Source organism: Schistocerca americana, chromosome 6, assembly GCF_021461395.2.
Source record: "Schistocerca americana isolate TAMUIC-IGC-003095 chromosome 6, iqSchAmer2.1, whole genome shotgun sequence".
Taxonomy (NCBI): Eukaryota; Metazoa; Arthropoda; class Insecta; order Orthoptera; family Acrididae; genus Schistocerca; species Schistocerca americana.
The window spans coordinates 612,814,464-612,841,090 of record NC_060124.1 but is presented as its reverse complement, the minus strand read 5'-3'; the positions used below and the strand labels follow the sequence as shown (position 1 = coordinate 612,841,090).

The 26,627-nt window shown below is 37.9% G+C and overlaps 1 protein-coding gene across 3 annotated transcripts in view; it reads left to right on the top strand.

Annotated features, from left to right (window-relative positions):
* The window catches only part of LOC124619594, a 227,025-nt gene extending 200,854 nt beyond the window's left edge, over positions 1-26,171 (top strand). For all 3 annotated transcript variants that reach the window (XM_047146096.1, XM_047146097.1, XM_047146095.1), the window contains 3 exons: positions 5,275-5,419; positions 12,883-15,448; positions 24,222-26,171. In XM_047146096.1, the coding sequence (XP_047002052.1) occupies positions 5,275-5,419; positions 12,883-15,448; positions 24,222-25,227 (3,717 nt within the window). In that variant the 3' untranslated portion in view covers positions 25,228-26,171. The remainder of the gene's footprint in view (positions 1-5,274; positions 5,420-12,882; positions 15,449-24,221) is intronic.
* Positions 26,172-26,627: the final 456 nt, after the last annotated feature.

The following is a 26,627-nucleotide window of genomic DNA, read 5'->3' as shown; positions in this document are numbered from 1 at the left end:
ATGAAAAATGTATGTTTTTGGGGGTGTCCGGATACTTTTGATCACAGAGTATATGTTAATAACATAAACTCAGTCACTTTAAAATGGCATAAAAGGTCAAAACCTAGGTCTTAATTAAATAAGCAACAGTACAGATGGTGTGTTCATTGAAATATTATTGTATGACCGTTGCTCAGCAACATCAAAACCTGTGCCTGTATACATGTTTACACTATCCATGATTTTGGAAGTAATTGTACCTACCTTTGGGAGGAGAGAGTGATGGATTAAGGAAGGTTAAAAAGAAAGGGCAGATCACTTGAGACCATAGGATGAGAGAGACCTTGTTGCTTCCTCCTCTATCACCACACCTCCTATACCAACTCCCCACGTATTTGCTCTCTCCCGCAGCACCCCAACCCTCTCTTCGTACCTGTTGTTTTCTTATTAGTCTGCAAATGTTTGTATACTCTGCATTGTTAACCGATGTACCATTTTGATGCCCTTTTTCATCTATTTTCCCCTTTCTAAAATACTTACTGAAAAACATTTCCAGGCCGGTAGTGGATTCTGAACATAATTAATTGATTATGAACTACATATTAAAACGGAGGAAATTAACAAGGTGGAACCTGGATGAATGAAAGAAACAGTGCTCATTGAGAGTTTCAAAAGGAATACTAGCCAACAACTGACTGATATGTGGAAAAGGAGTACAATGGAAGGCGAATGGATAGCTTTGATAGATGAACATTTAATTCTCTGCTTCCTTCACTATTTCATGTTTTCAGTTGTTTATCTGTGATAATCCTATAAAATTTCTTATATGTTGTTGACTATTTCTTTTCCTCTTGTTTAAATAAACTTTTTTTCACAGTTCAGTAGAATACAGTATTGTATCACTGGTACAGTTTTCAGACTCTGTGTGTTTATGTGAAGCACTCAATTAATTGAGATGAGAAGGAAAAGGACTGGAGAGGTCTAGGAAAACGTGTAGATTTCAGAAAAGTCACACAGGTTTCCACCCTTAAGCTATTTAATATCTATAAATAGACATTTGTATTGTAAGAGTAATGTATTGTACCTGTCATCATCTCATTTTTAGCTGTATAGTTGCATCTCCATCATGTGCCGCTTGGTTCGTCCAATATCTGATGAATTAGATGCTTATACAGATAAGAGAATCACTACAATACAATACAGTACCTGATAATAAATAATGAGAGATAATATTTCTTTGTCATGGAGAACATTTAAATATAAACATTTGTAAATTTGTTGCAAGAATATGTTGCCTAATATCTGTTTTATCATCTTGTTTAAACATCCATTAGTTCCTTTGGACCTCAGTATTCAAATCTTTTTAATCTTTAAAATATGTTTGTGAAAAATGTTGCATGTAATACATGAGGAAGAATCGGTACTGTGATGTCAAACGCTTTAACCAGTAGTACACGTTTCCTTTAAAATTTCTGTATATTCTGTATATTCTGTATTTATATTTCTGCATATTTTCATTTAAAATGCAGTATAGTCTCCCATAGATATTTGTTTACATCTCATTGACATTACAGTGGCTGATCTACAGTACTCTCCTGTCATGAACATGAACCAATGCTTTGTGATGTAAAAATAATAAAATAGACAATTTTCCTTTCACCATCTCAGTTTGCCAAGAATGCCACTACCATGAAAAAATGAAAAAGTATATAAATAAATAAAATCAGTGGTAGTATTCTTCTAATATATCTGTTTTCCATAACAGGTGTGTATCTTCAAGATTTTCTAACTAACTATGAAAATGATCAATTATTGACAAAATTATTTAATTGGATAAATAAAAAATCTACTCACCACGGCAGAACACACACATAAAAAAAGGGTTTTAACTAGCAAGCTTTCAGAGCCAGTGGCTCCTTCTTCAGACAGAAGGGTTGAAGGAGAAGGAAGAGGGATGAAGGAAAAGGGCTCAAGAGCTCTAGGAAAAAGGGCAGATTTTGGGAAAATCACCCAGAACCACGGGTCAGGGGAGACTTACTGTACGGGATGAGAAGAAAAGACTGATTGTTTGGGACTGCATTGGATGAGATTTGAAAACCTTAGAGCTTAAAGGTGGAAGACAGGATTATATGCAGACAGAAATTACTGCCTAAACATAATTCAGGAGTTAATAAGAGTGAAAAGTTAAATGTATTGTACATAACGGAGGTGGGAGGGGGCTGGTGAAAAGTAGACATGTAAGACAATGGAGTGAAGCAAAGAGTAGTTCCATTGAAGTAATGCTGAGATGGAAGAAATTAACATAAGTTAAGGCCAGGTGGGTGGCGAGAACCAAGGACATGTTGTAGTGCTAGTTCCCACCAGCAGAGTTCTGAGAAACTGGTGTCTGGGGAAGAGTCAAAATGGTGCGTGTGGTGAAACAGGTGCTAAGGTCACTATTGTCATGTTGTAGAGCATGCTCTGCAACAGGATACTGTGAGTTGCCAATATACATCCTCTTCCTGTTCCCATTCTTCCTAATTGATGATTTGGTGGTAGTCACACCAATGTAGAAGGCCAAACAGTGTTTACATAACAGATGGTATATGAGGTGTTGTTTCACAGGTGGCTCTCCCTCTGATAGTATGTGTTTTGCCAGTTATAGGGCTGTTGTGGTGGTAGGAGGTTGCATACAGTAATTCTTGCAGCGAGGACGGTCACAGGGGCAGGAGCCACAATGTAGGGAGATGGGTGCAGAAAGGGCATAGGGTCTGACAAGAATATTGCGGATATTGGGAGGGCAACGGAAAGCTATTCTAGGTGTGGTGGGCAAAATTTCAGATGAAATGGAACTCATTTCAGGGCATGATTTTAGGAAGTCATGGCCCTGTCAATGGTGTGCTTCGAAGTTGTTCTTTGGAGGGCTCAGCAGTACCAGGACTACCTCAAAGTCATCCCTTACTAGCCTTCCAAGAACTCCTAACACCTAGCATTGCTTCACAACCCTTCTTCGGGTCTCTTCAACAAGACCCTAACATGTTACCTGCAGAACTCCAGGCTGTACGTTCCAAAAAAGCTGATGACTCCATCATTATCCTCCCAGCAGACGAAGGATCTACCACTGTAGTACTTGACTGAAAGGAGTATGTTAGTGAAGGTTTATTCCAGCTGTCTGACGCCTCTACATACAGCATCTGCCATCAAGATCCCATCCCTGTGATTCAAACTGCCTGCAGTCCCTCCTTAAAACCTCAGGCCCCTCACAAGGACTGTCACCTCAATCCACAGAACTTCTCACCCCATCCAAACCACACACTTCCACCTTTTACCTTCTTCCTGAGATCCACAAGCACAATCTTCCTGGCTGTCCTATAGTGGCTGGCTTCAAAGCACCCACCAAATGTGTATCTGCCTTAGTTGATCAACATCTGCAACCCATAGTACAAAGACGCCCCTCCTACATCAAAGATACCAACCATTTCCTAGATCATCTGAAATCCATGCATGTCCCACTCCCACCACACACCTTACTTGTCACCATTGATGCCACCTCCCTCTATACCAACATCACTCACGTACACTGTCTGTCTGCTGCTGAACATTTCCTCAGTTACCGCCCACCTGATTCCAGACCTATGACATCCTTCCTACTCACCTTAATCAACTTTATACCTACCAGCAACTACTCACCTTTGAGGGGCAGACATACAAACAGATAAGGGGTACGGCCATGGGAACCAGGATGGTTCCTTCCTATGCAACCTTTTCATGGGTCACTTGGAGGGGGCTTTACTGGGATCTGTAAGTCTTCAGCCCCTGATTTGGTGTAGATACATTGATGACATATTTACCATATGAACTCATGGTGAGGCTGACCTGCTAAAATTCCTAAAATGTCTGGATGCCTTCTCCCAATTAAATTTCACCTGGTCCTCTTGAGAACCCCATGCCACTTTCCTTGATGTTGATCTTGTTCTCACTGAAGGTCAGCTACACACTTTCGTCCACATTAAACCTACCAACAAACAACACTACTTACATTTGGCAGTTGCTATCCTTTCCATGTCACATGTTCCCTCCCATACAGTCTTGGCACACGAGCAGACGTATTTGTTGGGATGCAAACTCTTTACAGCAATATACCACCATTCTCATGTTAGCTTTCACTGCAGGTAATTTACCCCACCTGCCTACTTAAAAAGCATGTTTCCCTGGCCATCATATCCAGTCCCAGTATTGCTTGTCCCTCCAAAAAAGAACTTCGTAGCACACCATTGGGGACTTAGCTGATTAACACATTCCAGATCAGGATAATACTATTTCGACAGTGCCATGACTTCCTAAAATCATGCCCTGAAATGAGATCCATTCTGTCTGAAATTTTGCCCACCACACCTAGAATAGCTTTCCGTGACCCTCTCAATCTCCGCAATATTTTTGTCAGACCCTATGCTCCTGCACCTGTCGCCCTACCCTATGGCTCCTGCCCGCATAACTGGCAAAACATATACTATCAAAGGGAGAACCACCTGTGAAACAACATGTCATATACCAGCTGTTAAGCAAACACTATTCGGTCTTCTACACCGGCATGACTACCACCAAATTATAAATTAGGATGAATGGGCATAGGCAGAGGGTATATACTGGCAACTTGCAATATCCTGTTGCAGAGTATTCTCTACATGATGACATTCATGATCTCAGCACCTGTTTCATCACAGGCGCCATCTGGACTCTTCCCCCCAGACATTAGTTTCTCAGAACTTCGCAGGTGGGAACTAGCACTATAACATGTCCTTGTATCTCGCCACCCACCTGGCCTTAATTTATGTTAATTTCTTCCGTCTCAGCATTTCTTCACTGTAACTACTCTTTGCTTCACTTCATTTTAGTGTTCTACATCTTTCATTGTCTTACACGTCTGTTTTTCACCATTCCCTCCCCACCTCTGTTATGTACAATGCACTTAGCTTTTCACTCTTATTAACTCGTGCATGATGTTTAAGCAGTAATCTCCATCTGCATATTACCTTGTCTTCCACTTTGAAGTGCTCAGGTTTTCACATCTAGTCCTATGCAGTCCCCAACAATCAGTCTTTCCTTCTCATCCCATATGGTAAGTCTCTCTTGGCCTGTGGTTCTGGGTGACTTTCCCAAAATCTACCCATTTTCCTAGACCTCTCCTGTCCTTTTCCTTCACAGCTTCGAAAGCTTGCCAGTGTAGATTCCAAGATTTTCTTCCACATTAATTACTTTGTATTCATAAACTACATATAGTTTTCATAATCAGCTTTTTGTCTTGTGGATTTTCAGCCAGCAATTCATATGGGTGAAGCAAGATGGAAAGAGAGAGGAAATATCAGACAAAGAAACATGGATTCAGTATTTGAAAGACTATACTACTGTAGTAAGGAGCCACACACTGAAGATGAGGCTAACACAGTGTCATGTTTACAAGGTAAAAATATATTTATGTTTGACAATTATCAGTCTTTTCCAAATTCTTCTTGCTTTGTTGTGATAGTCCAACTTTTTAACCACAAGTAATTTGTCACCTTTTCTCTACACGTTGAGATATTTTTGAGGAAAAAACTTACATATGTGATATGATAAAGTAGTCAAGTTAGAAATGGTAAATTTGCTGGTGTTCTGTACGAACCACATTAAGTACCTTTTGTCTCTGATAATGTAGAACTTTTCCAATAATGTTTGGTTTTCTTAAATGCAAAAGAAGTCACAGATGAGGAGGAAGGCTTTTGGACAAGTTTAACTCAATATGATCTGACTAAATGAGAACTGAGTTATAACCCATGTTAAATGTTCTGTCAAGCTGAATATACCACCTTTAACTGGAAAGAATCTTCAAAAATGTACAGTATATTTGGCAAACCTTGCTCAATGTTTATTCTGTAGGTCTTTACCTGTAAGTTATAATTTTATAATAGGCGTAAGAGAGACTAAAAATTGTTTTTATTGTACTACCTTGTGTGACTGTCTCCCTTTATTTGGAAACATATTGTCATTTCTGCGTAACATTTTTATTTATTTTCTGTAACTGTCTTGCAGTTTGGATTGATGTTGCATTTATCAAGTTGTGACAGGTAGCATATAACATCTGAGGCTTGAAAACACTTGAGCACTGAGCTGTAAGTTGCAAATTTATGCAAAAAAAAGGTTTGTTTTTGCCATATTATAAGCTATTGCAACACCTACAAAGTTTATAGTAATAACATTTACATGAATGAAAAGTGTAGACTATATAACTTTGGTGCACACAGCATTGATCTTGAATTAATTTGTACTTTCATAACACAATTTCTGTGTGTCATTGTTTTTGAAAGCTGGAAAAGATGGACAAAGGTACATGCAAAGAATTTTTCAGAATCCAGCATGGTTATTTTACAAATAAATATTTAATGGTGAAACATACCATTGGTCTTATGTATAGCAATTGCAGAAACTGTTTTGTGTGTGTGTCTGTGTGTGTGTGTGTGTGTGTGTGTGTGTGTGTGTGTGTTTTCTGATGAAGGCCTGTTTGACCAAAAGCTTCATTTGACAGTCTTTTTGTTGTGCCTACCTGCGACTCATCATCTCCGCTATATGGCAATTAACAGCTATCCTTTTCATAATATTGTCATTATTCCAGCCTGGATTTTCCATCGTTTAAAACTGCTCTTGAGTTACCTGACGAGTTTCTGGATTATGACAGTGATTTTTGGAAGCTGATTACCCCAAAAACACTGCAGTGCCTGTCACTTGTAGTCATCTAGCCTTCCACAAGGTCACCTCTACAGCACAGTATTCTCATCCTCACTCTTAGTCATATGCACTCTTTAGATGTGATATACAAAGGTATAATACCACTGCTTGTCTTGAAGTCTCTTGATGACCCCACTCCTCTCCTGAATATTTCACAAAAAGCAATACTAGTAAGTAAAATTACTATATCTGTATGTGTGGATGGATATGTGCGTGTGTGCGAGTGTATACCTGTCCTTTTTTCCCCCTAAGGTAAGTCTTTCCGCTCCCGGGATTGGAATGACTCCTTACCCTCTCCTTTAAAACCCACTTCCTTTCGTCTTCCCCTCTCCTTCCCTCTTTCCTGATGAGGCAACAGTTTGTTGCGAAAGCTTGAATTTTGTGTGTATGTTTGTGTTTGTTTGTGTGTCTATCGACCTGCCAGCGCTTTTGTTCGGTAAGTCACCTCATCTTTGTTTTTATATATAATTCTTTAAAAATACGAAGGTATAGTAATTCTTCAGTTTCTTTGACATTTGAGCTCTTATATGTCATCTTTCATGTGTAATTGTGCAAGAGAAATGAAAGGCGATGAAACTGCATCCACATCTACATCTACATCTACATGGATACTATGGAAATCACATTCAAATGCCTGGCAGAGGGTTCATCGAACCACCTTCACAATTTTCTATTATTCCAATCTCATATATTGCGTGGAAAGGATGAACACCTATATCTTTCCACACGAGCTCTGATTTCCCTTATTTTATCATGCTGATCATTCCTCCCTGTGTAGATCGGTGTTGACAAATATTTTTGCATTCGGATGAGAAAGTTGGTGATTGGAATTTCGTGAGAAGATTCTGTCACATCAAAAAATGCCTTCCTTTTAATGATCAACATAAATATAACATTGTTTACAGCTGTATTTTAACCATCATTCTATGTCTGTTGAAACAAGTTATTAGTAATTTGTTGCAATAGTAATCTGACTGTTTTGGAACTTCTTTTTCATACATTTAGAAAGTGTAAGCACTGTTGTGCAGATGACACACAAATTAAATAATGTATATGTCATCTGTGTAACAATGCTTATACTTTGTAAATGACACATGGTAGCTCCAGAGATATCAAATTACTGTCACAACAAATTAACTACTAACTTGTTTCAATAGATACAGAATGACAGTCAAAATGCAATTGCCAACAATGTTATATGTACGTCAATTTATGTAGATAACATACATGTCGCATGGTAACGGCAGTATTATCCACAGCGGACCTGTAGCGAAAGTGAAAGAAATAAAAATTAATGTCACACTGCAGCAAGTCCAGACACTCCTTAAAAATATGTCGTTTGCTGGCGTGCACTACGCTACAGCTCCTATGGAACATAAATAATGTATATAATCTGCACCTGTGGTGTAGGGGTAATGTCTTTGACAAGTCATCAAAACATCTTGGGACTTGGGTTTTTACCCTATTCACTGCTTAAATTTTGAATAAAAATCAGCAGTGATGGTGGCCAAAGACTTTCCATAGAAGGCCGTAGGCCTTGTCAAAGAGGACGGAGGAGTGGAAAGAGTTTAAGAGCAATATTTTAGCCTTGGAATGGGGAATTCCCCTAAAAAGCAGAAGAATCAGTGGGCACAATGGCAAGATGATGCAGAAGGCACTGGAAACTACTACATGAAAGACATGTGATAGGTATCCACAAGATTTGGAACCTGTAATTGAAAAGGTGTTATTACGATCCCTCCATTGGTAAAATATTATGGATTAGTACCCCATTTGGATGCCGAGCAGGAGACTGCTAAGAGGTAATTCAACATGTGAAAAAATTGAGTAACCTAGGAAAAGGGTAACATTCCACAAGACAGTGTGTGGAAATTCAGAAGTTTGAGTGTTGTGGGAAAACTAGAAATGAAATGCAAGCCACCATCTAGATATAGTGAGGGTCAGTGAAGTGAAATGTAAAGACAGTAAGGCTTTCAGGTTAGGCAAGTACAGGGTAATATCTAAAGCTCAGAAAATTGTGTAACAAGAGGAGGATTAATAATAAATAGGAAGATAGGGCAGAGAGTGAATTACTGTGAACAGCTCAATGATAGTGTTGTCGTCATCAGAATTGACAGTGAGCCAATGCCAACAATGGTTCAGGAATACATCTTGACATTACAAGCAGAAGATGAAGAGAGGGTGAAACTATATGAGGCTATTGAACAGATATTTCAGTGTGAGGATTGTTGGTCACGAAGTAGATGACTAGGCAGCAAAATAATCAATGACGGATGGAGCAAAGAGGATATCAAAAGCAGACTAGCACTACAAAAAGAGTGTTCCTGGACATGAGAAGACTACTAGTATCTAACATAGGCCTTAATTTGAGGAAGAAATTTCTGAGAATGTACGTTTGGAGCACAGTATTGTATGATAGTGAATTATGTACTGTGGGAAAACTGGATCAAAAGAGAATCAAAGCACTGGAGATGTGGAGCTACAGACAAATGTTGAAAATTAGGTGGAGTGATAAGGTAAGGAATGAGGAGGTTCTGCACAGAATCAGGGAGGAAAGGAATATGTGGAAAACAGTTTCTCGTTGTTCTCATTACTTTAGTCTTTCTTAGATTTACTCTCAATCCATATTCTGTACTCACTAGACTGTTCATTCCATTCGGCATATCATTTAATTCCTCTTCACTTTCATGCAGGACAGCTGTCATCAGCGAATTGTATCATTGATATCTTTTCACCTTCAATTTTAATTCCACTCCTAAACCTCTCTTTTATTTCCATCAAACCCAAGCACTTCATTCTCGGTCATCCACTCTTACGATTCCCTCTTTGCTCTCGTACATGTAGTATAGTACGCATCTCTCCTTGTAGCTTTCCCTTATTTTTCTCAGGACTTTGCACATCTTGCACCATATTACATTGTCGAATGCTTTTTCCAGGTCGACAAAGCTTGTAAACGTGTCTTTGTTTTTTTTTTTTTTTTTTTCTCTTCCATTATCGATCACACTGTCAGAATTGCCTCTCTGAAGCCTTTACCTTCATGAGGCCAAACTGATCATCATCTGACACATCATCAGTGTTCTTTTCCATTCTTCTGTATATTATTTTTGTCAGCAAACTGGATGCATGAACTGTTAAGCTGATTGTGCAATAATTCTCTCACTTGTCAGCTTTTGCAGTCTTTGGAATTGTGTGGATGATATTTTTCTGAAAGTCAGATGGTATGTTGCCAGACTCATATATTCTACACACCACGATGACTAATCGCTTTGTTTCCACTTTCCCTAATGGTTCTAGAAATTCTGATTGAATGTCATCCATCCCTTCTGCTTTATTTGATCTTAAGTCCTCCAGAGCTCACTTAAATTCTGATTGTAATACTGGATCCCCTATCTCTTCTAAATCCAGTCCTGTTTCTTCTTCTGTCACATCAGACAAATCTTCTCCCTCTTAGAGGCCTTCAATGTAATCTTTCCACCTATCCTCTCTCTCCTCTGCATTTAATAGTGGAATTCCCATTGTGCTCTTAATGTTACCACCCTTGCCTTTTATTTCACCAAAGGTCATTTTGGCTTTCCTATACGCTGAGTCAGTCTTGCCGACAACCGTTTCTTTTTTTATTTCTTCACATTTTTCATGCAGCCATTTTATCTTAGCTTCCCTACACTTCCCATTTACTTCATTTTCCAGTGATTTGTATTTCTGTATTCCTGACATTCCCTGAACATTTTTGCACTTCATTCTTTCAATGATCAACTTATGTATTTTTTCTTTTACTTCAGGTTTCTTCGCAATTACCTTCTTTGTACCTTTGTTTTTCTTTCAAACTTCTGTGATTGCCCTTTTTAGAGACATCAATTCCTCTTCAACTGGACTGCGTACAGTACTATTCCTCATTGTATCTACAGGCCCTAGAGAACTTCAAACTCGTCTCATCATTCCTTAGTACTTCTGTATCTCACTCCTTCATATATCGATTCTTCCTGACTAATCTCTTAAGCTTCAACCTACTCTTCATTAAGACTAAATTTTGATCTGTGTCCATATCTGCTCATGAGTAAGCTAAACCTTAGAATCCAGTCTGATTTCAAAATTTTTCCCTGACCATTAGGTAATCTAACTGAAACCTTCCCATATCACCCAGCCTTTTCCAAGTACACCTCCTCCTCTTATGCTTCTTGAACAGAGCATTCACTGCTGCTAGCTGAAATTTATTACAGAATTCAGTTAATCTTTTGGTTCTCTCATTCCTTGTCCCAAGCCCATATTCTCATGTAACCTTTTCTTGTACTCCTTCCCCTACAACTGGGTTCTAATCCGATATGATTATTAGATTCTCATGTTCTTTTACCAACTGTATTACCTTGTCAATATGGTCACATAATTTCCCTGTCTCTTCATCTTCAGCTTGTGATGTAGGCATGTATACCTGTACTATCTTTGTTGGTGTTGGGTTTGCTGTCAATTGTGATCAGAACAACCCTACACTGCATTGTTCACAGTAGCTCATTCTCAGTGAGCGAAATTGTGACATTCAAGCTAAACTGCAGTAATAGTCACACCATTGGTTTTTGTTGCAAGCATTTAGAGCTTGTTTTACTCCTACACCCGATTTCTGAACCTTGTCTATTAAAAGCAAATGGAGTTCTATTGTTAAATGGTTGCAGTTCATCACATATGTCAGTTGTCAAGACTTCTTGATTGTAGAAAGTGAGTCGTGACAGAATGGATGACTTTTCTTGAAACAGTTAAGTCCTTTGCTGACATGCTCTGCTCAAAAGCACTCACACACACACACACACACACACACACACACAGTACAAATGTTCCAATCTGCCTTGCTGCCTTCACACTTCTGTTAAACCCAGAGCATACAACATGTTGCAAATCTTAGACTTTTTTCCACTTGTGACGCTATTTTACAACACTTGAACAGCATTAATAAGTTTCAAGCACGCAAAATCCAATAAGTAACTAAAGATAAGAACTGCAAATCATGAAATGATAATTGGTAAATGTGATCATAGCACGGTCTTCACCTGGTTGCACGACACCTGACGAAGTTGGCAAGTAGTGTGCGGCAGGTAGCCAAAGTGAAGGGAATTATTTTTTAGCTCCATCAGACTGACTACTTTCGCAGACAACTGAAAGGTGATTAAAAGAGAATAAAAAGAAAATGGAATGTAGTGGATTTGATCTCGTGACTTCATTGCTTACTTGCATGACGTTTAACAATAGACCCCGAACAGTGAGAGCCTTATAGCCTCTCGAATAAAAGGACAACACTTCCTCCAGACTCTTCCACATTCTACAATGTTTCCAGATGGCTTACCACCAGACTTAAAATTCTGTTCGATAATCAACTTTAATGGCCACCTTAAGTGAACGACTCGGACTTAGCCTCTGCGGCATCCGGCAGACGATTAATACTTTTTTGTCTATGGTCGTATATGATTTCAGTACACGTAGGAGAACTTTTAATGTAAACTTGTTCAGATACAACAAAAGTTTGTGAGATTATAGACTTTAATTTTATTTTCTCCTGTGTTTGACAAAATTGTCTATTTTGAAGCAAAGCATCAGATTATCACAACCGCTAGTTCACAGTTTCTCGACTATCCGTCACAGTAGTGCCACAAGTCAAATGTTAAGTGATTGTTCTGGTGTTGTCAGTACTGTACCGAGTGCTTCAACATATCAGGAAACCTCAAGGCTATTGGAATGAAATGTTGTTTGGTGAACTCTACCCCTCGGAATTCTTCAAAATAATTTTTTTCAAAAACTCAGTGGCCAAAGCTTCACCTGTAAATGTAAGCTGACCCCTATAGTCGTCCATTAAACAATGTAAAAACGTTGAGCTCAGCAGCATTAATTGAATATGCAAATGTAAGACTACCCCATATTTTTCAAATGACAAATTTGGGAAAAAAACTCATCTTATATTTGGGTAAATATGGTATAATATTATTGAGCTGAACTATAATTACACACTATGTAGGTATTAGTGAAAAAAATAACAATAATAATGATGGATGTAAAAGTTAGTGTCAAAATATGCTGCATTTCATTGTTTTTAGTGGTGGTATTACACGTGGTAATCATGATCAGTGCCAGAAATACCATTACTATTACTACTACAATATGTTTCATTAATTTTATTTTCAGAAAAAATATCAGACACCGTGTGTAACAAGGGGAAAAACATAGCTGTGGAATCTGACGTGAAGCTGAATGTCGGACACTGTGTACCGCCACAAACAGCAGTGCGGGTACCTGCATCTGGGAAGGTATTCGCGTCATCTCAGGTTATGCACAGTACAGCTGTTTCAGAGCCAAGTGAACAGCAACCATTCGGTGGACCCTTACCTTCTAAGGAATCAGAGAAAGCATGTAAGTCCCAGGCTTCTGACGCTGAGGACCTTACAGATGGAGCTAACATCCATCTAGAAAAAACTTGCCCATTAGATTCAAAGCCATCTGGGATAGGACATACTCATCAGGAAAGTGTAGCTACCACGAGTGAGGCAGTTCCTGTAAGTGCTTCTTTTTCCTCGCAAACGACAAGTAGCAGTTCGTCGAGTGATGTCTCATCTAATAGAGGAACATCAACAAATACTGAATCGAAAATTCTCAATTCTAAACACGAAATAGATGTATTGAGAAATAAGCGTACAAGGCAGACTGCTGGCAATAACTGTCTCGTGAACAAAATAATTTTGTCCGAATGTTCAGACACTTTAGTGACCACAGATGTCTCCCGAGCTGAACGTAAGCGAGAGCCACTAAAAAATAGTTTGGAGAAGAAATCTCAAAAATGTGGCCCATCCAAACATTACGAGTCAAACGACGAAGGAGACTGTAACGAACAACAGAACAGTGCACATAGTGAACAAGTTTTGAGGAAGGCTAGCGAGACAAAAAGGCTGAAATTGCTAAGTAGTAAAGGAACTGAAGGTAAAAAAATGAAAGATAACTTTGATAAAGTTAAGTTAACTGCTTTTGGCTCCTCAACAAGTCTGGTCAGTGACTGCAGTGTGTTAGACAGTAGAGAGAGGCCAGAGGTAAGTGCCACCAGTACTGACTCCCACAGTTCCTGTGGTGATGTAAAGATTGTTGTTGAGGTTTGTGATACATCACAAGAATTGACTGGAAATAGACTGTACGATACTGTCGACAGTGAACGAATGAATAGGGAAACTGAGAAAAGGAAACATTGTAAACGACATTGTTGGGAGAAGGTGCGTTACAGAGGTGTTTCCACAAAAGAACTGCAGACACAGCCTTGGAAAAACAGGTCTTGTGAAACACGAGAAAATCTTAGCTGCATTGGTACGTGCCCTCAGCTCGAATCGGGACAGGAGCAGCTTGATCCCACAGGACTTACATCACGTAAAACCTCGAGGCTTACGGGAAACAAATTGAATGTTGAAAAAACCTATGGAGATGATACGGTGCGAGGAAATAAATTACGTGATGAAAGCGATGGTACTTCTGATTCAGATGATAATGAGGAGAAGCGAGACATGGTTTCCAAAGAATTAGATGAAACAATGAATGCGACATCTGCAAGTACATCTTATTTTAGTCCACCAGAAAAAATGTCTACGGCTAGAGCAAAAGAAATTGAGTCTGCAGTGGATGCCATAAGCTCATTTGAAGTGAATACACAGAAAAGTGATATCACTGTTGTAGATACGCACATAAGCGTAAATCCACAGCTGAGTTGCTACATCCGTAGATTGTTAACAATGAGTAGAGAGAGCATTGAGAATTTGAGTGTTTCCATTAGCAGTACCTCAATACAACCTGAAGAAATAGTTAACTGTTCAACAAATCGACCATTAAACAATGACGAATTTGAGAACTCAAACTGCCGTAGAGCTCGGGTATCACTATTGTCTGGTAGACGTGCAGATAAGTTAGAAATTTTACAGCAAAGGGCATTAGATATAAAACAAGATACCGAACAAACTATTGAAATTTGTGATACAGATGTTAAAATGTCACATCGTGCTAACTCCAGTAATTGCAATGATGTGCAGTTCACTGCTCCTACTGCCACACAACTACCTGATGTTCATAGTCAGGAGAATAGAGATTCTAACTCAGTTGAATTACAAGAAAATAAAAATTTTGAAGAAGGTGGACCAGCATTACAATGTGAAAAAGTGACCCCAAGTGGTGCTGGTGCTGTCAATGAAGTAAACCACAGTGATTTAATAGTAGCCATGAACAAGAGGATTATTAGTGCAATCAATGAAATGAATGGCACAGTCTCATCCCTTCCTTTGCAGTCAAATGTTATGGGACTGGAAAAGGCTGTCAGTAATACGGGTATGCAAAATGTTGCTGAAAGTACAATAGCTACTGACATTCCATCACCAAAAATGGATTTAAGTGACCTGGCAGAGAAATACTCTCAAAGAGTTTCTGACTTGTCCAAAAAACTGGAACGCCTTCGACTTGAGAAGCAACATATCATGGAGATGTCCAGTAGTGGTAGTGATAGAGAAGTGTGTGATGAAACTGCATATTCAAGTCCTCCCCTGAAAATGAGCATTGTTCCAGATGTTAAGCACCCTGTAATTTCCCTCTACCAACCTGAATATGTGCAACCACAAATAGCACCACTGGCCAGTGTTATTGTTCCGACATCACATGAGGAATGTAATGGTGCAATTCACAATTTTAGAGGGAAACCACCAGTGTCTCTCAACCAGAAATTCATAAGGTATGTTAAATTCTTGTTTCTGTTCATTATCTCTGTTATGATACTATTTATTTATTTATCCTATGATGAAATCGCATATGTATATACAGCATTTGTGGACAAATATGCACAAGTTTGTGTAATCTTAACATCTCCAGGTCAAGTACTCTGATCCATTTGATCATGTGGTGGAAGTCTGTTATCATTGCTTTGAACACACAGACAGTTACAATACAGCAGATTGAATGTAAGGCGCACCACAGCCACAGTTTGCAGAACTAGCCCATTCCCACTTGTGCTTCAGGTAATGACATCTGCCTTGTCCAGATCATAATCCTCTAGTGACGTCTGGGGTTCTCAACTGGTGTACGACTAACGGTGACTGACTGCCCCCACTGGATTTCCTATGAATGGTTAACAGTGAAAGATGTGACTCAACCAACATCCAGAAATTTAAGAGCTGATACAAAGAGATGGTTTGAATGCTTTCCTTTTTATCTTTTTACATGTGAAAATACATGTGCTGCTACACTTGATGAGGGCAAACAGACTACTCATCACTATAATGTATTTGCAGTTCCAGTTTTTGATCATTATTTTATGTAGTGATTAGAGATCTGGTGGAGCAACAGACACTTGGTCAGCAGGCAGAGGAGTGTGTGCAGGAGGGACACAGATTTTCATTCAGTTGTGTTCCGGCTTGCCAAATTCAGTGAGATACTGAACGGAATGCTTCTATCTCACTTCTTTCCTGAGAGAAGGGGAAGACTACTCCATTTTGGGATTTAAATACTGTATATTCTTACCAAGAGCCCACTACTAATGATATCATAAAACATTGTTGCAATGAATGCCCAATAAGTTAAGAATTTTGCATGCATGATGAAAAGACTTCAAATGAAGCTCCCATTTGCAATCCAAAAAAACACTAAATGACAATTTTCTTTTTTCCTTTTTTGAAAAACAGGATTAACTTGTTAACTAAACTGGTTAAAACTTCTGTCATATCATACTTTTTATGGCTTCTTTGTTATCCTGAAAGATGCATTGTATTAAGATGCATTCTATGACAGTATTGGCATAACTATGTTTGGGGTATTCCCTTGCACTGCAGATCTGCATATTCTTATGTATTTCTATCAAAGCAAGATTCCAAAGAAGAATTGTTAACTTCACATAGCCTAATCAAATCATCCTCAACCTTTCTGAGACCATTACCCCCAAATGCAATCTCTTCCCACCATCACCCAAATTAGTGCCAAACTAAACTTTAGAATGGAAAAAAAAAAAAAAACATTTCTTTGAATACTTTCATTTTTAAAATGGTGTAAGATAATATTTATATTTTGTATGTGTTTCATTAAACTATGAATTAATGAGTCATTGAGGATGATAGGAATTAGAGGAGTACGACCTTGGACATCTGCCATACTCTATTGAGAAATAATTGAAGACTGTCTGTGTGGCAAATCATACTTTCATTTTTCGCAAATTAAGTGCAGAGTAAAACATTATTGCATTCTCAGTAATTTATATAACAACATCTGAAATGCCTGACAGGTGTCAAAAACAAAGTGCAAACAATCATTCATGCTGTCATCCTTGGTGCTTTTCACTGGACTTTGAGTGGTTCAGTAACATGTATGTCCCCCATGAGTGTTTACTGCTGCCTGGCACCTACATGGCTTGTTCTGTATGAGTCTATGGAAGCCACCCTTTGGTATCCATTTCCTTCCTCTTTGAGAACTCTTGAGAGTTGATGGAGAATCTGTGGTAGAAAAGGACATCCATGAACACATCTGTCAAGTACATCCCACTAATGAGTTTAGATCAGGACTCACCATTGGCCATTCTATTACTTCAGTGTCCAGGCTTCACAAGATATCATTCGTCATGCCTACCATTTGGGCCTAGGCATTATCCTGCATAAGAACAAATTCAGGACCATCACTGTGCGCAGCAGCCCCCTCGTGGTCCAGCACCATCTGTTCGATGTAATGCCTATTGGTTAGGTGATCGTGGACAACGACAAGATCTGTACGGGTGTCAACGCTGATGCCTCTCCACACCATCAAAGAGCCTGACCTGAATCTTTTGATTTCCTGGACAACATTCGGCACGTACCATTCATGACACTGTCTCCACATGCGATCACAGCCATTGTCTTGCACCAGAGAAATCTGGACTTGTCTGTGAGAAACATATTTCGCCAGTCATGAGAGTATCCAAACAAGACATGTGGGTCATAGGGTTATTTCTCATAATCTGTGCCTTACAATCTGATCAGACACAGTGGCTCAAGTGGCCCTTCTGGGATCATCTTGCAGTGCTCCTGCTGTAACTACTGGAAGACAGGGATGGCCAAATATCAGTCTCCAGGTGGGCTTCTAATGTGTCGGCAACCTTGTCTGACTCATCTTGTGCACTGACCTTGTCTCCTTGTAGTGTATCCATAACCTGTGGATGACAGATGGAGAGACAGGCATCTGCTGCAACACAACATTAAAATTATTATTATTATTATTATTATTATTATTATTATTATTGGACGTAGCAGGACACAAATTACTAACACCTCACCGCATCTTTAAGAACCTGAGACACTATTCATTGTGCTAAAGTGTCCACAAATGTTGAACGAACATATCTAGTTTGTTACCATGTCCCAAAAGCTTTGATTGTAGCTATATTTGTAACTGAAATTTAATTATAACAAATTTTACCAAGAACAATGTATTTTTAATGGATCCTCAACATACTGTTGCCTTCAAATGGCATACTCTCAAAATATGCGAGTTAGAATAATTCTTTTACCCCAAATATGACATTTCTCATCATTTCATTACAATGAATAATACAATTAATGGCAGGTCTATCTGACATGCTAGAAATCACTATACACATCCAGAAAGACTCCACAAAGTACTATTCCATGATGTGACATCAGAAACGTGGCATGTTCAACGCTCAATGTTCGTATGCACCGTAAGTGTACTGACTGCTTTAGGAGTATCAATGTTTTGGTCGTGTTGTTCACTGGCAGTCGCCTACACCCCCACATGTCGATTGATCAGATTACAGACCATACCATTTGATTTGTAGATTAGATATTGGACAAGTCTTGATATTACAACTTAAGAAAAACAAAATTAAAGTAATGGACATATATAGAAAATCACAGACTTGCACATCTGTAATGACAATTATGGGTCAGGTAATGCCCCATGGCCTAATAAACCAGACTGTAGTTATGGGAAGTGAAGGACAAGAAAGGGAAACAGAATGGAGTGAGACAGTTTTGTAGCCAATGTTGTTCAATCAGTACATTGTGCAAGTAGTAAAGGAAACCAAAGAAAAATTTGGAAAGGGAATTCAAGTTCAGGGAGAAGAAATAAAAGCTTTGACTTCATAGATGACATTCTAATTCTGAAAGAAAAGTTGAAGGACTTGGAAGAGCAGTTGGATAGAGTGAATAATCTCTTGAAAAGAGACTCTAAGGTGAACATAAACAAAAGTGAAATGATGGTACTGGGATGTAGTCACATTAACTCAAGTATTATTGAGGGAATTAGACTAGGAAATAAGAGACTAAAAGTAGTAGGTGAGTTTTGTTATTTTGGCAGCAAAGTAACTGATGATGGCTGAACTTAAGAAGCTAAAGCACTTCTGAAAAATAACAATTTGTTAACATAAAATATAAATTTAAGTATTAGGATATCATTTCTGAAGGTATTTGTGTGGGTGGTCAATGTGGACAATAAAACAGTTCACACAAAAAGGGAAAAGAAGCTTTTGAAATGTGGTGCTATGGAACTATCTTGAAGATTTGACAGGTAAATTCAATAGCTAATGAGGAAGTATTGAATCAAAATGGGGCGAAAGAGAAATTTATGGCTCAATTTGAGTGGATGGAGGGACTGGTTGATAGGACATACCATGGGCATCAAGGTGGTGTCACTTTGGTAATGAAGGGAAGTTTTGGTGGTAATCTTTGTAGAGGGAGACTAAGGCTAGAACAGGATAGATTATCATGGAGAGCTGCATCAATTGAGTCTCTGATCTGGAGATGACGATGACAAAATTTAGAGAGCATATAAAATTAGAAAAGCAAAGGAACCAAGTAAAAGTAAAAATATCGTTGTTTCAGACGCCAAAGTTTACCTGCGATGGGCATAAAGTGGAAAAGTACTGTTAAATGACAAATGTTTAATTTGGCCATTAGTGTTTGCAATCTTCAGAAAACTTCTTAAATTGTTAAAGGAACTGGAAATTTCTGGTAGTAAACAAACAACTTTGTCTGGGCTGAATTTTAAATGAACAAATTGCATTTAGCCAATACTAAAATTTTAAATATTTTATGGCAGTTGATTTCCCCAGTTCGTGTGATGTAGTGCCCCGTAAGAAGATAGTTGTTTGTTGTTATATGATTTCCATGGTTCACAATATTTGTTGCAGCAGTTCCCACTCCCATGTACATTTCTCAGTCACACAGGACATGACAAAGCCATTCCCCCCATCCCATCTACTCAATGCGGTTCACAATCCTAACTGAAAGGAACAAGAAGGAAATGGAAAGCCCACTAACAGATTGTGATCCCTATTGGAAACGTAAAACATTTGCCATTTAACTCTACTTCTTCATTCTGTGGTTTGTTGCTGGCAAAACTCTGTGGTGTCTTTTCAATGAAGCTTTTACTTATAATTGGCTACGTTGCTTTTCCAATTTTATATGCTTCCTAATTACTGTAATAAAATAATAAGTTTGTTTCATTTTATTAGATGTGTACTCCCCATTTGGCTAAGTTTCCTGTTATACTCTTAATTCTAATTTCACAATAGTGTTGTTACAACATTTTAAACTTTTTTTTTTTTTTTTACACTGTACTCCTTGCACTTGAAACTAAGCATGCTCATGCACCCTCTGTAAACATAATTCTTCCAGTTTTGAAATATGGTGCATGAGCAGGTGTGGCAAATTATTTTAAGTAACCGCTGTGAGTGTTGGATAATGACTTGACATGTTATTTTCGTAACAAGATGTTGTGTATATTGTTATTTTATTGTTCTTCTTAGCCTGTACCTTTTTTATATTTTTAATTGTTTACTTTTTATAGTAATTTTGAACAGTAGAAAATCCACGAAGAAATAATGACAGCATTATGGAAAGGGTAGATTGCTACTCACCATATAGCGGAGATATTGAGTCACAGAAAGGCACAACAAAAAGACTGCTAAAGACATAAGACACACACACACACACACACACACACACACACACACACACACACACACACACACACACACACATATGCGCGCGCGCGCGCGCGCGCGCTGACACAGCTCACACACAGTGAACAATGTCTCTAGTTGCTGAGGCTGGCCAGAGACAGTGGGCATGTAGTCAGGAGAACTTTTGTGAAGTTTGGAAGGTAGGAGATGAGGTACTGGGGAAGTCGTGAGCAGTTCTTGGATAGTTCAGTAGATGGAGCACTTGCCCCTGAAAGCCGAAAGTGCCTGTTTTGAGTCCATCTTGCACACTCTGCTGCAGAGTGAAAAATTCAGTTTGAAAGTATACATATGAAGGAAGGACTTTTCTATTGATAATATTAGAAAAATTTTAAACATGGCTGAAGCAGCAACTGTTGAAAATCTTCACGGCAAATGATAACAGCCAAACAGTTGCAGAATAAAGATTTATTGAAATCCCTGTTGACCGAGGTTTCGATACATCTTCATCAGAAGAAAATACACCTGAACAGGATGACACCTTCATTAGCAAAAACCTGAACAACATAACTGACATAGAAGAAAAAACACTTATAGCTTTAAGTAACCATGAAAATTACCAAAGTATTACAAGCACAAAAACTTTGTCACTTACTAAAATCACATCCTGCATTGGAGATGCATAAAACAATCGTGCAAAAGGCGTCATCAGTAGTTAAAATTAAAAAATCACCCCATCTGTACAGCATAATTATAAATAAATAAATAAAACTTATGAGAACCATTTAAAACATCCGCATACAATAGAAAATATGAACACCAATTTGCCTGTGTCCTAGCGCCAAGCAGATGAAGCTTACGCTAAGGAACATATCCCACAAGATAGGGCACTAGTGTTATGCATGAGAATCTCGCACAAATTAAGGGCTAGAATACATACTAGCAAAAATGAACAAATGTTGTAAATCAAAACAATCTATCGTCATAAACAAAAAACATAACAAAACCATTTAAACCACCCATACACATCGAAAACCGCGAACAACAATCATCAAAAATAGTAAAATCCCAATGAGACAGGAAAGGAGCATCTCACCATGATCAACAGACAAGAAAACTAGCTTCTAGTCAGCCAGACTATATTACGTTAGAGCAAGAAGGGGTTTGAAACTATCCAAAAAAAATTTTTGTTTCTAAGCTGCACCTGTTCGTTAACAATAAATCCGTCTTTGTGAGATAGATGTTTGAAAATTTCTAATTCCTTGAACAGGTCCAGTTCGTAATCCTTACTCACTTCATGTAGGAGTTCTACGTCATCCAGTTTATGTGGTGTATGTTGTAAGAGCAATAGATGTTCAGCAAACATGGAATTGTACATGTTTTGCCCATTTTTACCTAGCATGTGTTCTTTATATCTTACTTTAATGGGTCTACCTGTCTGTCCAATGTAATACTTGGGGCAGTTGTTTGTACTTTTGTAAACTCCGGATTTAATGCTAAGTTCTTCCCGTGCCTCAATAGCATGAATCACTCTTTGTTTTAAGCTATAGCTTACGGAAAAGGCAACAGTATTGCTTCTGTAGAAGTCTCCTTATCTTGTATGATACATTCCCCAAAAATGGAATAGAAATAAAGTTATTACCCTCACTGTTTATTGCCCTATTATTTCCTAAGGTTGAACATTTTACAGCTGTTCTCTTTTCTCCCCCCCCCAACAATTTGGTCAATTAACATAGGGTCGTAACCATTGTTAATAGCTACAGATTTTACTAAAGATATTTCTCTTTCTAAACAATCCTGTTTAGTAAAATCCATAGCTATTAACAATGGTTATGACCCTATGTTAATTGAACAAATTGTTAGGGAGATAACAGGGCGATAAACAGTGAGGGTAATAACTTTATTTCTATTCCATTTTTGTGGAACGTATCATACAAGATAAGGAGAATTCTACAGAAGCAATTCTGTTACAGAGTTGCCTTTTCCGTAAACAATAACTTAAAACAAAGAGTGATTCATACTATTGGGGAACAGGAAGCACTTAGCAATAAATATCCACAGTTTACAAAAGTACTTGTAATGACTGTCCCCAACTATTACGTTGGACAGACAGGTAGACCCATTAAAGTCAGACATAAAGAACACATGCTAGGTAAAAATAAGCAAAACGTGACAATTCCACATTTTCTGACCATCTATTGCTCTTACAACATACGCCACGTAAACTGGATGATGTAGAGCTCCTTCATGAAGTGAGTAAGGGTTACAAACTGGACCTGTTCAAGGAATTAGAAATTTTCAAACATAAAGATGGGTGCAGCTTGGAATCAAAAATTTTTTGTATAATTTCAAACCTCTTCTTGCTCTAATGTAATATAGTCTGGCTGACTAGAAGCTAGTTTTCTTGTCTGTTGATCATGGTGAGATGCTCCTTTCCTGTCTCGTTGGGATTTTACTATTTTTGATGATTGTTGTTCGCGGTTTTCGATGTGAATGCGTGGTTTAAATGATTTTGTTATGTTTTTTGTTTATGACGATAGATTGTTTTGATTTACAACATTTTGTTCATTTTTGCTAGTATGTATTCTAGCCCTTAATTTGCGCAAGATTCTCATGCATAAGACTAGTGCCCTCTCTGTGGGATATGTTCCTTAGCGCAAGCTTCACCTGTTTGACACTAGGACACAGGCAAACTGGTGTTCATATTTTCTGTTGTATGTGGGTGTTTTGAATGGTTATCATATATTTTATTTATTAAGACAGAGGGTTTAAATTAGCACAACCTTTAAAATTGTATGTATTCCAGTGTTTTAATGTGCGAGAATGTCTTGCAGTTACCATAAGTGCCCTCTCTCAGTGAAATTGTCTGCCCTAGTGCATCCACACCCTCTTCAGACTAGTTCACAGGCTAAGTACTGATAATATGTTGTGTTCACATCAACCATCTCTTTATAATTACGCTGTACAGATGGAGGTGATATTTTAATTTTAACTACTGATTACGCCTTTGGCACGATTGTTTTATGCATCTCCACTGCAGGATGTGATTTTAGTAAGTGACTAAAAGTTTTTGTGCTTGTAATACTTTGGTAATTTTCATGGTTACTTAAAGCTATAAGTGTTTTTTTTCTTCTATGTCAGTTATGTTGAAAAGTTTTTTTGCTTATGAAGATGTCTTCCTGTTCAGGTGTATTTTGCTTCTGATGAAGGTAAATTTAGATATACCGAAACCGTGGTCAAGGATTTCAATAAATCTTGATTTTGCAATTGTTTGACTGTTATTATTCACCATGAAGATAATATTAGACAGAAAATGAATGCCACTTCATCAGTTGCAGGAATAGTTGGAGTAGGGCTGACAGAGACAGTGTTAAAAATAATGTCCAGTCTCTGGTTTATGGAACTAAAAAAAAAAAATCAGTAGTTACTCCAATTCCATCAAAAATATTATCAGTACTTACTTTTTACTTATTCTTTAAACAGATTACTACATCAGGTTATGTAACAGTTTGATAGTCAAGAAATCTATGGTATTTTGTTGCAATAACCTTATACTGTTCTGTTTCAGAGATATCTGTACTCCCCATGAACTGTCAACAATAATAGAAGTGAATTCTCCGCAAGTACCTCAGGCACAGGCAGCTAGTGCCACTGAATTAGTCACAAATATTATGGAAGATAAAATTATTGATAGTAATACACAAAGTTCTATCCCTGAAGTATCTGCAACTAAAGAGAAAAACAATAGTTCTGTTGAGGAAGGGCCTTCATCTGCTGAAGATAAGAGTTTATCAGATTGTGGTGGAGATGTTGTAAGAGATATAATGGCTGAACTCTTAGAGCGAAAATTGTTGACAAGCCCTTACCACTGGTTGAAAGATGAATATGAAAAGAAGCTTGCAGAACATGAAAGTTCAGTGGCTGAAGCAGCCTTGTCCAATGAGGATAGCGAGAGAGAAAATTTAGGTGCAAAAACTTCAAAAGAAATTTTAAATAGCTCACACAATGTCACAGATACTCCAGAACACACGTCGTTCCAAACATCTTCAAAGTCTGGAAACCTAAATATTGAAGAAGAATGTCCATTTGCCCGTAGTACTAGTGTTCACCAAACAGATTTGCACAATGTGTTTGAGAAACTGGGAATAGGGTGGGCAAACAGCATGCTACAAAAAACTCGACAAGCTATGACCTACAGTTCTTCCAGCTCAGAGAACTCACATGATTTTTCTGCATCACGCAAAAAGAATTCTCTAAAAGATGCAAAAAAATCCAGGGAGGAACATCAGGCTCTGAAATGTGAAACTAGTAAGTCAGCTGTGATCCAAGACTTACTGCAGTACAAAAAAGAGCATTTTGTACCTGCAACCTTAAGTTTAGAGGATGTTCCAAAGCAGAAGTCAGCTAACCCTGAAAATTCTATAAAATCAAATATTTCTAAAACCAGAGAAACAGAAATTTCTGTTGCAAGGGACGAGTCATGTGTTGATGAATGTTTAAGTATAAAAGTTCCGAATATTTCTTTAACAACAAAATTAAAACTTTCTGTAAGTGGTTCTAACAGCTCATCATGACACTAACATTTATTGCTGCCTGTTCCACTAGTCAGCCTAAAGGTTAAAAATTTGTTTTGTTTAATAGATAAAGTTTTAGTGTGTATTGATATACTTGTTTATTTGTCTGTATATGTATAAACTAAATTTATTGTTGTGTCTGTTCTTGTATTAAAATTTCGTTTTTATTTGACAAATAAAAAACTGTTATGTTAACTATTAATTATACCTGGCACTGTAAAGCTTTGGAAAAAATGACATACTGTTTTAGAGAGCTAAGTAACTGACTTAAGGTCTTCCATTCTTATATTTTTGACACAATTACATTAACATTTCACAATGCGATTACCAATTTCGACCACGCGTTGATCATTTTCAGACTCTCAGTACATAAGAAGAGGGTACCAATAAACTACATAATGTACACAGTCCACCAAGTAATTATGTAATGATAAAAATGATTCTTTTTCATTATGTAGATAAAAATTTGGTAGGTTTTATAATGTGTCTTTGTGTCCTCTTTTTATCTATTGACTGATGAAAGATGACCAATGCGTAGTCAAAACTGATAATGGCATTGTGAAATGCTCATGTGATTGTGCCAGAAACTATAAAAGTAAAAATCTTTTGTGCTTGGTGTTATATAGCTTTTAAATGTGTCTTAAAGGGCACCTTGTAAAACAGTATGGGCTGCATTTAAAAGGTTTTTATAGCCATACCAGCGTTTGAGTGTACAGCATTTAACAGCAGCAACATACACGGCAATCTGTGTACTGTGAGACTAACGGTGGGTTGAACATCACAAAGCATTTGTCATTGATACAGACAGAGACACACAATATCTGCCACTGGTGCTGCGGTGTACACTCAAATAATGGTTTGGCTATTAAATATTTTAAATGAAGCTCATGGTTTTTTAAATGTGCTTTAACAAATAAAAATAAGGCTTCAAAGTATACCAGGAATCCAGCATTCCTACTCCATCTGCATATCTATTCCTCAACATGACACAAGGTACCTTAAATCACTGCTAGCATTTCCTTTCCTGTTCCACTCAAAAACGGAGCAAGGAAAAATGACTGTCTGTTCCCTTTTAAAATCAGTTTTGCACATTGTTAGAAACAAGAAGAAGGAACTAGATACTCAGTAGAGGTAAAATTAATTTTTGGCAGTCTTGTTAAATGTAAAGAGCATTATAGGCTTTTGCAGATGTACTGTCATCGAACAAGGGTGGGGAGAGAGAGAGAGAGAGAGAGAGAGAGAGAGAGAGAGATTTTGGTAATATCCAGTACCACCATAGTGATATCTTTCTGTACAAGTGGTAGACAGTTGTTTGAAGTGCTACATACTAAATGGATGATAGTGTTTTTGGCTGGTAAAGAAACCTATACAAATATATGCAATTAAAAACTGCCTGGGTA